This window comes from Mustela nigripes, chromosome 12 (assembly GCF_022355385.1).
Source record: "Mustela nigripes isolate SB6536 chromosome 12, MUSNIG.SB6536, whole genome shotgun sequence".
Lineage (NCBI taxonomy): Eukaryota > Metazoa > Chordata > Mammalia > Carnivora > Mustelidae > Mustela > Mustela nigripes.
In genome coordinates, this window is record NC_081568.1 from 60,689,800 (window position 1) to 60,702,036 (window position 12,237).

Below are 12,237 nucleotides of genomic sequence, written 5' to 3' on the forward strand. Positions count from 1 at the left end.
ACTCAAAATACTCTTTCAACTCACATGATGAACACTTGGATTCAAAGAACTCAGAGAATAAAGTCCAAAGTAGTTGTAGCTAGGACAGCAAATACCACTACACCATATAATCCTAACAAAGCTTAAAGACAGCCATTCCTTCATATTCCTATTCATTATGCTATTCATGGACTACTCTAGAAAATGGGTATATTTACCATGCAGTGAATAAGACAGGACCCCTTTTCTCACAAAAGACAGATTCTGGTGGGGAAGAAAGATGACAGATAGGAGGGGGAAGAAAACACGGAATATAACTCCAGGCAGTGCTAAGTGCTATGAAGAAAAAAATAAAAGCAGGGTAAAAGAAGAGAGTGAAAAGCAGGAAGTTATTTTAGGTTGGGTGGTCAGAGAAGGCCTCTAAAGAAGAGATATCTGATGATGGTGGCCAGCTATTTGCCCAAGCACTGGTCTAGATAGATGTTGCACACTATGAGTATGAGTATGAGTATGTTGTACACTGTGAGTAAAGGAGATCACCCTCCATAATGGACATGGGCTTCATCCATAAGCTGAGGGCCTTAACAGTAAAGATTCTGCCTCAAGACTGCAACAGAGAAACCCTGCCTGAGTTTCCAGGCTGCTGGTCTGTCCCACAAATTTCAAATTTACCAGTCTCCACAATCATATGAGCCAATGCTCTAATATATGTATTTAACTACCTACCTATGTATCTACCTACTCATCTATCTACTGCTGGTCCCGGTTCTCTGAAGAACCCTAGCCAATCTTAGATTTGGTCTCCCTGCTTTCTCTCTCCATTATATCATCTACACAGTAGCAAAAGATCCTGTTAAATATTAGAGAGACAAACTAGTCCTCTGGTCAAAATTCTCTAATGACTTCCTATCTCACGCAGAATAAAAGCCCCAAATCTTGGAATGCTCTAGCTCACTTCTCCTCCATAGCAATTACTACTATCTAACATATTATGTGCTCTACTCATTATCTTTTTTTCCCCTACTAAAATTTAGGTTCCAAGACAAAGTGACAGAGTGGCTTTTTGTCTGTTTTGGGAAATCCTGTATACTTATCCACCACATTAATCCCTGGCACACAGTATAAGTATCATAAATATTTGTTGCTTGAAGAAAAACAAATGAATAAACAATGACTGATTTTTAATTTGGTCTTTGTGATTTCCTATGTTTTCCAGTTCTCTACTGAGCATGTATCTCTGCTATGATCATACGTTGCTAGGAATACAGCAGTCCCCCCAACTCACAGATCCACTTTCTGCGGCTTCAGTTACCCACAGTCAGCTGCAGTCTGGAGGCAGATATCCTCCTCTGACTCGTCATCAGAAAGTCACGTGCAGCCTAGCATTACGTCACAGCGCCTACGTCATTCACCTCACTTCGTCTCATCATGGAGGCATTTTATCATCTGATTTCATCATAAGAAGTACAGTAAGATACTTTGAGAGAGACCATGTTCACACAACTTTTATTACAGTATTTTGTTACAATTGTTCTATTTTAATATTTTTGTTCATCTCTTATTGTGCCTAATTTATAAAGTAAACTTTGTAATATATATATATGTATAGGAAAAAACATAGTATATACAGGGTTTGGTAGTATCAGCAGTTTCACACACCGACTGAGGGTCTTGGAAAGTATTCCTCACAGATAATGGGGGAACTACTGTAATGTAAATTAGAATAATCTTTTTCTTTGAAGTTTGGTCAAAATTTAAAAGCCCTAAGAAAGGTTGTATGGTTCCTCTGAGTCAGAATTTTTCCAATGAATAATACAATCTGAGGAATTAATCATAGACACTAAAACTTAGTGACCTTAATGTCCATCAAAAGAGACTGATTAGGGGCGCCTGGGTGGCTCAGTGGGTTAAGCCTCTGCCTTCAGCTCAGGTCATGATTTCAGAGTCCTGGGATCAAGCCCCGCCGCATCTTGCTCTCTGCTCAGCAGGGACCCTGCTTCCCTTTCTCTCTCTGCCTGCCTCCCTGCCTACTTGTGATCTCTCTCTGTCAAATAAATAAATAAAAATCTTTTAAAAAAGAGAGAGAGAGAGAGAGACTGATTAAATTACTGCACGCCCAGACAATTGAAAATAGAGACTTTTACTAATATAAACCATATTGATAAAAATCAGGTTACAATTCAGTTTAGAGAATATGGGCCTATACATAAACAAAGAAACAAAAAATATATATAATACATATATGGAAATAAAATGTCAAGAAAAAAAGAATGGACACTAAAATGAAGTGCGAATATGACTGAATGGTTCATTTCTTTTTCATACTAAAACTTCTGCAATGAAAAATTGTTACTTTCATAAAAGGAATAATAAATATAAATCAATAGAAACATATAATATAAGCATTTTTATAAGTAACATAGTAAGTGTCTGTTATATGAGATCTAAGACATCATTTTTGTTGAAAATGTAAGGACATTTTCTAATGTGGTCTGAATCCCATTTGTTTGCCTCCCTATCCTCAAATTATACTGTTAAACCTTATCATCATGCACTCTGTTTAAGAAACCATTAATTAAAACTATTAGTAACACAAAATGTAGTTTTAATTTTCCCATAGTGGAGGCTCTCTTCCACAGGAAATGTGATTTCTTTAGTACACTGAACTTTCAAAGTCTATAAAATGGTCAGAGTGGGGTGCCTGGGTGCCTCAGTCAGTTGAGTGTCCAACTCCTGATTTTGGCTCAGGTCATGATCCCAGGGTTGTGAGATCAAGCACAGGGCTCGACAGGCTGGGTGTGGAGCCTACTTAGAGTCTCTCTCTCCTTCTCCTACCCCCGGCTTCGTCCACCTCTCTCACTTTCAAATAAATTAATTAATTAAATGTTCTAACCTCCATGAAAACAATTCAGCCACACCTATCAAAAAAAGCACCACCCATTTTGTGATAAACCAGAGAGCTATATATACTTAGATTTCTGATTTCTCTATAACTATGTTGTAATTCAAAAAAGAAAAAAAACTGTACTCTTCTTTCTCACCACCCCCCCCCACCAAATCTACGAACGAATAAAGTACCACTGATGAGTTATTTAGACTTTATAAATCTGAGGACATGTCTGTAATACAGTGTGAAGTAAATAAAGGAAGTAAAGGAAGGTGCTATATCAGTTTTTCTATTTAAAAAAAGGAAGAAAAATCCCTTAATTGTACAGTAATATACCCTCAGGTTAAAAACAAAACAAAACAAAACAAAAACAAATACACAGTGGTAGACAACAAACTGTTAACATTTGGGTGTAGGGGGAGATTGGAAGGGAGAGATTATTAAATTTTTCTATATACAGATAATTTAATTAACCACTGGTATTCTTTGGTCAAGCAATTCTACTTCTACGAGTTTATTCTAAAGACATAATCTTGCAAGCCTAAGATAAATGTCCAACGAAAATAGTAAATTGGAGTGCTAGGATACAAAAAAACTGATGTTTAAAGTTTCCTCAATAGGGAATTGGCCAAATTCTTTTTTAAATGATAAATAATACAATGCAGTATTATTGCAGCTATAAAAGAGAATAAGGTCATATAGGGTTTTATATGGTGACAGGGAAGAATGGTCAACATATACTAAAAGGATACTAGAAAACTCATCAAGTGATACTTTGGGAAGTAAGACCTGGGGTCAAAGGAAATTTTATATATCTTTTATAACTTTCAGTACCAATCATACTATCTTTAAATCTATGAACCATTTTTACAATTTTCTTAATGATGACATGAAACTGATTTCTCTAACATCTTTTTACTTTATAGGCCTTCTTAGATTTGCTTTAAAATGCCCTGGCAGGGGCGCCTGGGTGGCTCAGTGGGTTGGGCTGCTGCCTTCGGCTCGGGTCATGATCTCGGGGCCCTGGGATCGAGTCCCTCATCGGGCTCTCTGGTCAGCGGGGAGCCTGCTTCCTCCTCTCTCTCTCTGCCTGCCTCTCTGCCTGCTTGTGACCTCTCTCTGTCAAATAAATAAATAAAATCTTCAAAAAAAAAAAAAAATGCCCTGGCAAAAACTAAGCTGGAAAAGAAGAAAGCTGAACTAAGAATAGCATTAATTTTGAATATTATTCAAGGTTGAGCTGAATGGTACTCTTTATTTTTCTGTATGTTTGGGAATTTCCATAGTAAAATTTTTCACATAAAATCTTACAAAGAGCCCTGCTGTGTAATAGAGATAAATTCAGAGTAAGCACTATGTTAAGCTCTCCTTTAACCCACTTGTGACTCCAAAGTCAAACTCTGGGGTTCCAAAGGACATTTAAAACACCACTGGTTACGGGGCGCCTGGGTGGCTCAGTGGGTTAAGCCGCTGCCTTCGGCTCAGGTCATGATCTCAGGGTCCTGGGATCGAGCCCCGCATCGGGCTCTCTGCTCAGCAGGGAGCCTGCTGCCTCCTCTCTCTCTGCCTGCCTTTCTGCCTACTTGTGATCTCTCTCTGTCAAATAAATAAATAAAATCTTTAAAAAAAAAAAAAAAAAACACTGGTTACAATCACTATCATCACCATAGTAATTCAGAGAGCCTGCACAATTTGATGGTTTCCTCCTTGCCTAACAAGGAAGACAGACCCTAAAACAACAGATGTTCTCTCTGGGTGGTGAGTTTACTGATTTTTTTTTTTAAAGTAATGATATTTTGTAAATTTTCTTATAAAGAGAAAAGAATTTTTTTAGTGTTCATAAAATATAATAGACTGTGCCATTAAATAATCCAAAAGGTTACTCCAAGCCTTCCCAGTAGCCTCAGAGTACAACAGGATATGTAACAAGAAATGATAAAACCCCAATGTTCATTAGAAAAAGGACAAAGACAATTGAGTTGCAACACCCACTCTGACAAACGGAAGCAGCTCAACAAAAGAACACCTGACAGTTGGGGCCATATCATCGTTTGGTCCTTTATCCTATTCTTAGCCTGCCCTGGCATGGAATCCAAGACTGTAAGACTGGAATTCCCTCTCGTTGAATAAGGAAGCAGGAAGAAGCAATGACAGAAATGGATTTTCATCCCCTCAACAAACAAGCAATCAGTAAAGGATAGCTGTTACCTTCCTCTACTTCACAAAATCCTGTAGGCAAATAGAACTATATTTTTAAGGATGAGGAAACTGAGATTTAGGGAAGTTAAGTAACTTGCCTTGTGTCACAGAGCTACTAAGCAGCAGGTGGAAGACTAGAACTGAACTTGTCTGCTCCAGAGCCAGGACTCTTTTCTACCAAGCTACAGCCCCTATCTAAAAACATCCTTTCATCCCACGGTAAGTTCCAACTAAAGTGTTCTTAAACCTCTGTGGCTCACTGTCCATACTGAAAGTAAGAAAAAAATCAAGAAAGGCAGCTGCCACGAAGTTGTACTGATTGTCCAGCACTATCCATACTAGAGCTTGGAAGGGAGAAGGCACTAAAACTTGATCCACATGATCCTTGCTGTCAATACAAATCATCAGTCTTTGCCTTGAGAAAAGCTTATCGCTAATACTCTCCCCAGCTGAGAGCTTCCAAATGGCATTCCCAAGAAAATTTGTCAGTCCATTACTACCATTCTAGGCGTGTTAGCATTCAACTTTTAACACTAGAAATAAAGGAGAATTTGTTCCAACCTTAAAATGGCATTTGCCAAGTTACTATCAACAGCATGGTGACCAAGGCACTGATTTGGAGTTATCGAGACCTACGTTCATAACCCAGTTCTGCCACTTTAACAAATGTGTAACCTTAAGGAAGTCAATTCAGTTCAATAACTGCATATACCAAAAAGCTATCACGGATAACTTTTCCATAAGGATTAAATGAAATAATCTAGTACCTAGAGCCTGACACATAAAAAGAAGGTGGAAAATAAACGATACACACTATTATTAACATTGGTATTAATCCCATGCCAGAATAGTCTTAGAGGCTTAGCAAATAATTCTTCATGGTCTGAACTCTTGATTATTCAATGTAACAATCAACTGATTCAATCTGGAGAGCTGAACCAACTGAGAAATTTATTCAGTTCAGCTTGTTCAGAGACATCCAGATATTCCAGTTTAACTGTTCTTAAAAAAAAAAAAAAAGCGTTTAGTCTTTGTTTAAACTGGTTCACATTTTTTTAAAAGCACATATACATTTGGATAACTTCATAATTTATTAAACACATTCTCTGTCTCACACTATACTTGTAGTTTAGTCTGGATTTTCCTTAACAGGTCTGCTTACTACAACACATTCCTTTGGAGCAGGGAACAAGTTTGTATTGTTCATCTTTATGTGGCCAGCACCCGTATAGGCCTTGGCACATACCAAATGCTCAGTAAATTTCTCGCAGAAAAGCCATTCAGGAAACTCACTAGCTTTAAGATTCAGGAGGATTCATTTTGGCCACAGGAATGCAATTTTTTTCACCTACAAATATTTGGCAGGTTTTTCTTTTTTTTATTTTCAAATAAACAATGGCTAAACAAGCCACACACCAGATATCTCAAAAGTAAAGTTTTCACAAACAAAGCTAAGATGGAAAATTCCAGAAATAGTAGCATTCAAGCAAGAGTAAAGAACAATTTTGGAATTAGGTCGAGCTAGGGTTCAAATGCCAGCTCTACTACTTCACAGCTAAGTGGTATTAACTTGGGTCCAACAACACATATCACCTCTGAAACTTAGTTTCCACATGTGAAAAATGGGGAAAAGAACACCTACCTCACCTGGTTGTCACAAAGCTAATCTATGTGAAGTGCCAAGTACTGTTGATGGTAAGTTGTCTTTATTTTTTTTTAACAGTTTATTGAGATAAAGAGTGATTTTTTTTTTCAGTTTTAGCAATCCCTTTTCCCTTCTCACCCACAGCAAGCAGAACCTGGAGGGACTGCATAATGCCTAAAGATAACTATTATCTTTATTTCTACTTTTCAGAAGGTACACTAATTCAGCCACACAGGCAGGCTAATTGGCTCAAGCTCCAACAGGCAATGGGTCAGGTGTGGTAATTTTCAGAAGGACCCTGTCATGCAACCCCAGAGCCCAAGCAAAGTCAAGCAGGCTCTTCAGGTAACCTGTTCTCCTCTGAGGCCTCCTTACAATGGGCTCCCTGAGAGGTATGTAATGTCAGGCAAGAGTCATCTCTGTGATAAACCAAAGATGTAGCATATAAACTAACCGGCATTCTTTGAAAACCCAAGCCGAAATTAAATCAACTAAACTGTAGCACTGTTTGGAGCCTGGAGAAAGAGAACAGGAACACTGGTGTTAAAACAGTAATACCTAAAACCAGTGAGTAGACAGGAAGGAAATCTAACATGTTCTTAAATATATGTTTACTTCCACTCACAGAGGGAACAAAACAGAGTAACGATTTGCTAATTCCAATCAGCTGAGTGCATACTTCATTCTACTGTGCTGCAGACTCTCAATTATAAAAGAAAACAAAAACCTAAATAAACACAATTCCTAATACATCTCTTAAAACAGTATTTGCTCCATTCACATTTCAGTAAATATTGTTCAGTATTCCACCACATTTCAATGTCTAATCAAGGCAAAGTTTACATTTTTTCTCTCAAATAATTTTCCCTGGGAGAGGTAAGTCAAAGAACTTTGAACACATTTGGGTTTCCATTTTCAACAAGGTAAGAACCCCTATTTCCTCCCACACACCCCACCTCCAGAGAATTCACAATATACTAAAATATATTGAATAATGTTTCCCACTGGTCAATTACTTTGAACTGAATGCAGTAAAAAGAATCTGCACTTCAATCTGCACTACAGTTCCTCCCCTACTTCAATTTCTGGAAAAAACTCACTCGCCCCACTAACAATTAACTTTAAACATTCAAGTAATAAGCATTTCAGAAAAACACACTATTACTATAATGCAAATATCCATTATTTAGCACCAAGGAGAGTCCGTCCATGCAACAACAGTCTGCCACTTCAAGAACATTTTTGTTAAAGTTACACTGCATGCAGGAAAGCTGCTTTTCCAAAGATAAACACATATTACATCGGAGCCTCACTGAAACACCTAATCCCTGGACCCTAGGTTTTGTACCGCCTTTTTATGCAGACTCCTAAAACAACTGGATCTTGTACTGAATTCACTCTCTAGTTAATTGTGTTACTGAGGTTCCAGTACAGTTTTCTAAAGAAAGCAATTTGAATCAATAACCACACCAATGCGACTCAGAATGTTTGCCAATAAGTAAATAAAATACACAATCCCAATATGAAATTCTCCTCTTTCCTGGTTCCCCCACTCCATTCAGAGACTGTAAACATGAATAGAAAGAGAACTTCGAGAACAGTAAAGTCATCCACGCCATCAATAATATCCCTCTAACCCATTTCCTCATTTTACAATGTTTTCCTAAAACAGGGCAGTCTCCACAGGACACCAGGAATTTAATATCACTTTTTAAAGATATAATGAACTGTGTGGAATATGCAGTGATGAAAACTGAATATTGCTACTGAAATCATACTTAATTAAATACACGTTTTCTCTAAAAAGAACTTCCCCAATAAAGTCACAATGCTTTCTGCCTTGGCTCCCTCAGAATCCATCCCAACAAGTGAGTGCAGTCAGGCCCCATTCCTGCTAACCGCTTTTTTCCTGAGCAATCCCTCCCCACCCCCACCCCCAAAAGTTTTACTTTTATCTGTGGAATTCTCTGCCAGCCTCGGCCTGGAAACCTGGGTAGACCCTGAGGACAGGTGTCAGATCTGGCCTTTGGGAAGTGGCCCAAACCAACAATTATTGGCAGCATAAAGCTGTGACCTTTAATAAACTTCAATTTGAGATTTTATACAATTAGTAATTCCCTCCCTACTCCTTTTTTGAAGGAGGGAGAGAAAGCATGCCAAAAGGATGAGTTTCAAAATAGAAAAATCACCACTTTAATTATGAAACCCTCCCAACTCAACAAAGAACTGTTAAAAGTAGCCAAATGGAAAATGTCAGGGTTTTGTGGGCACATGCACAACTATTAAAAGTGAGAATCAGAACTTCAAGGTAGGGGAGAGGGGGAGAGGGGAATAAAAGCAGGAGCAGAAAAAGAGTAGAATCGGGCCCAGCCAAAGACCCATTTTCTCAGAGGGGCCCCTCCTGATACTAACTCCTCCATGTGGGGCACCCAGGCTGGAGAAAAGCAGAGGGTTACACAGAACATTTAGCAGACTTAACATTGGATTAAACACACTACTGCAAGTTTCAACAAATGTTCATGGCATACGTAAAAAACACATTTACAACAAGAAAGAAGAGAGGCACCTGGAGACATCTGACACTGGGCATGCTCTGCAGGCAACTCAGTGCGCACATGCTCTCTACCAGGTTGGCGCAGCCTAGCCACAAAGACCTTGGCACAGAACACTGCAGGATGACAAAAAGGAAGGAAGAGAAGAAGCAGTTAGAGGCCGCAACAAATCACTCCTTCACACAGGCAACTTGAATGTTAGTTGGGCGGGGGATGCACCCTTGGCAGTTTGGAGGTCAGGGATGGTGGACCTAGACAACCTACTGAATCCCTGGGAGAGGGCCCACTTTCTGTCCTACAGAAAGGAGGTTTCTGCTGCCAACCACTAATTCCTCAGGACACAGTGAACAGAACCAAGAGGGAGAGAGAGAATGTTTAAATGAAAACCCACTAAAGGGAACTGTGAAAGTCTGCATGCACAAGATTAGTGGTAAGATTGGGACTATAACTTCATAAAAATAACGGTTTCTAGTCAGAGTCATAAAATTATAACTGCCGTCATTACATCACCTACTATGTGCCCAGGACTTTAAATGTGTTTTCTAATTCCCACACCACAGTAAAGAAATGGAGGCTCAGAGGTTAAATCATTTGCACAAGGACACACAGCAAAGGAGGGGAGAGGCAGAATTTCAAACCTTCATTGTCTGCTATTAAACCCCCATTAATTCTACAAGACTATGATGCTTCTATTGTAAAAACTCTGATCATCTGAATTTTTAACAGAGTAGTTTTATACTTTCCTAAATAAAATCACAGGACACCTAGAGACATGAGGCAAAAGGAATAAGAAAGATGAGTGATAGACTGATAGATACAGGCAATAAAAGAGCTGATTAAAAAATAACTGATTTTTCAGTGACACCCACATCTCTGCCTTCCCAAAGAAAAAACTCTGGAATATGATGGTTTTAATTTTAGACTTTGTTTATAAAGTTCATTTGACATATGTAAGAACATAAAGGCTTATTTCATTTACCCATTCCCATTCTCTATTAAAATCTTGCTGGTCTTAATGGAATTAAGAAAAAAGAAAAAATATGAAAGTGAACATATGCATCATGGCTAGTATTTTTAAGACATTGGATTATTTATTATTCAATAAGTACTTTTTTCTGCAGATCTAAGGTCAATTAGTTTACTGCAAAAACAATAACCATGCAAAAAAAAAAATTTTTTTTTAACTGAGGGTGGGTGTTTGCGTTCAACCAAAATGCTTCAGAAGCTTTAGACTCAACATCATAAACTTGTTTATCCTAGCTATAATTGGGCTGGTCAGACATCCTCATTTTTCCTTGGACAGTCCAGGTTTACACTTGTTGTCCCAGCATAGCTTTCATTCTCAAAAGCATTCTCATTTGGGAGACAAATTCTGTGGTCATCCCAATTATAATATAAACAAAGATAGCTATGCTTGAAATCAAATAGACCTGGGCTCCTATCCAGCATCTGCCACTTACCCCTTACATATCACCTATAATTTAACTAGATCTTGAGATTATTTAGTTACTTATATATTTTAAAGAAGGCTCCTTGCTCAGCATGGAGCCCAAGTGCAGAGCTTGAATTCACAACCCTGAGATTAAGACCTGATCTGATATTGAGTCACATGCTTTACCCACTGAGTCACCCAAGTGCCCCAAATATTGATATTATTTAGAAAAGGCATTTAAAGAATACAAAACCAGAGGAATCAAATGGAATTAAAAAAAGCAAGCACCTTTTTGTAACAACCACACATTTCCAACATGTGTCTTTACTGCAGTTTACCACAGCCAATATAGAAATGTATCACTGACCATCCAGGGTTCCATATTTTGTAACCCCAACACTTTCAAAGTGCCACAAAAGATGCTGAATAAATGTCTGTATAATAATATAATAAAAACAGCTGCCATTTATCAAGCTCTTGTTATATGCTAGACAGTTAACAGGGTAAACCCCCACAAAAACTTTTTTTTTTCCCCACAAAAACTCTTTTTAGAGAGGTATTATTCTATTTTACAGATGAGGAATCCAAGGACCAGTAAAGGAGTGCTTGATTTATTGAAACAGCAGCTTGTTCAGGAGCAAGAAAACAATGGCTAACTTGATAGTAAAATTAGGACTAGAAGTTAATCCTGCCTGACTCTAAATAAATCTGTTTTCTTTCCATTAAAACAATACCCAGAGAAATCTAGCAAATGCTTATTGAAAGAATACTTACATCAGTATGCACCAAAAGGAGACGGGCAGAGAAAAGGCCCAGACATACTACATTCATAGACATTGCTTACGTGGATTATTTTAAATTAAATAAATCCCCAACACCCCCATAGTTCAATTTAAAGTTTCCTTTCAGGAATCTTTATAATTATCCAAATCGTAGAATCACTCAGTTCTGATAACAGAGTTTAACACCTGGATTCAACAACTGATAACAAATTAACACCAAAGTTCACCTGCAAATGAATTTTCATTTATTCCACAGAACCAGTCAGGTTCCCTCTGCAAGATTTAATATGTGTTTGACTCAAACAGTAAAACTCTGAAGACACAGGAATACTATACCCTGATTAGATTATGCTAATACCTTGGATCCAAAACTTTTTTTTTTAAAGGACGTATTTTCATATTTAATAAACCAAAGAATCATACAGAACTGGAAAATAATTTAGTCTGCACCTGCACCCCTAATTTTAGAAGAAACTAAAGCCCAAAGAAGAAAATTAATGATCTTCCCAAAGTTTCCTAACCATCTAATGACCTAATACTTACAAATATATGGAAAACAACTAAAAAGAAAATTTTCTGAAAACTTAATTTCAAAATATTAGCCATCAATTACAAATGTTTTTAAAAGCTTGATACTGAAACTGTATATTCAGGAAAAGGTAAGAACCCTCTTAAATCTAATTTCCAAGAATTCGTAATCTCTATGAAAGACACTGTAGAGTACAGAGAGTGATGCCGGTATTTACTAAAGGTATTAGAAC

General features: G+C 37.7%; 1 protein-coding gene across 7 annotated transcripts in view; it reads right to left on the bottom strand.

Annotated features, from left to right (window-relative positions):
* The window catches only part of FBXW11 (F-box and WD repeat domain containing 11), a 121,900-nt gene that overhangs the window by 74,715 nt on the left and 34,948 nt on the right, over positions 1–12,237 (bottom strand). For 4 of the 7 annotated variants that reach the window (XM_059417356.1, XM_059417358.1, XM_059417359.1 and 1 more), the window contains one exon: positions 9,277–9,378. The exons of the other annotated variants lie outside the window; for them this stretch is intronic. In XM_059417356.1, the coding sequence (XP_059273339.1) occupies positions 9,277–9,378 (102 nt within the window). The remainder of the gene's footprint in view (positions 1–9,276; positions 9,379–12,237) is intronic. 7 annotated transcript variants of the gene reach the window in all.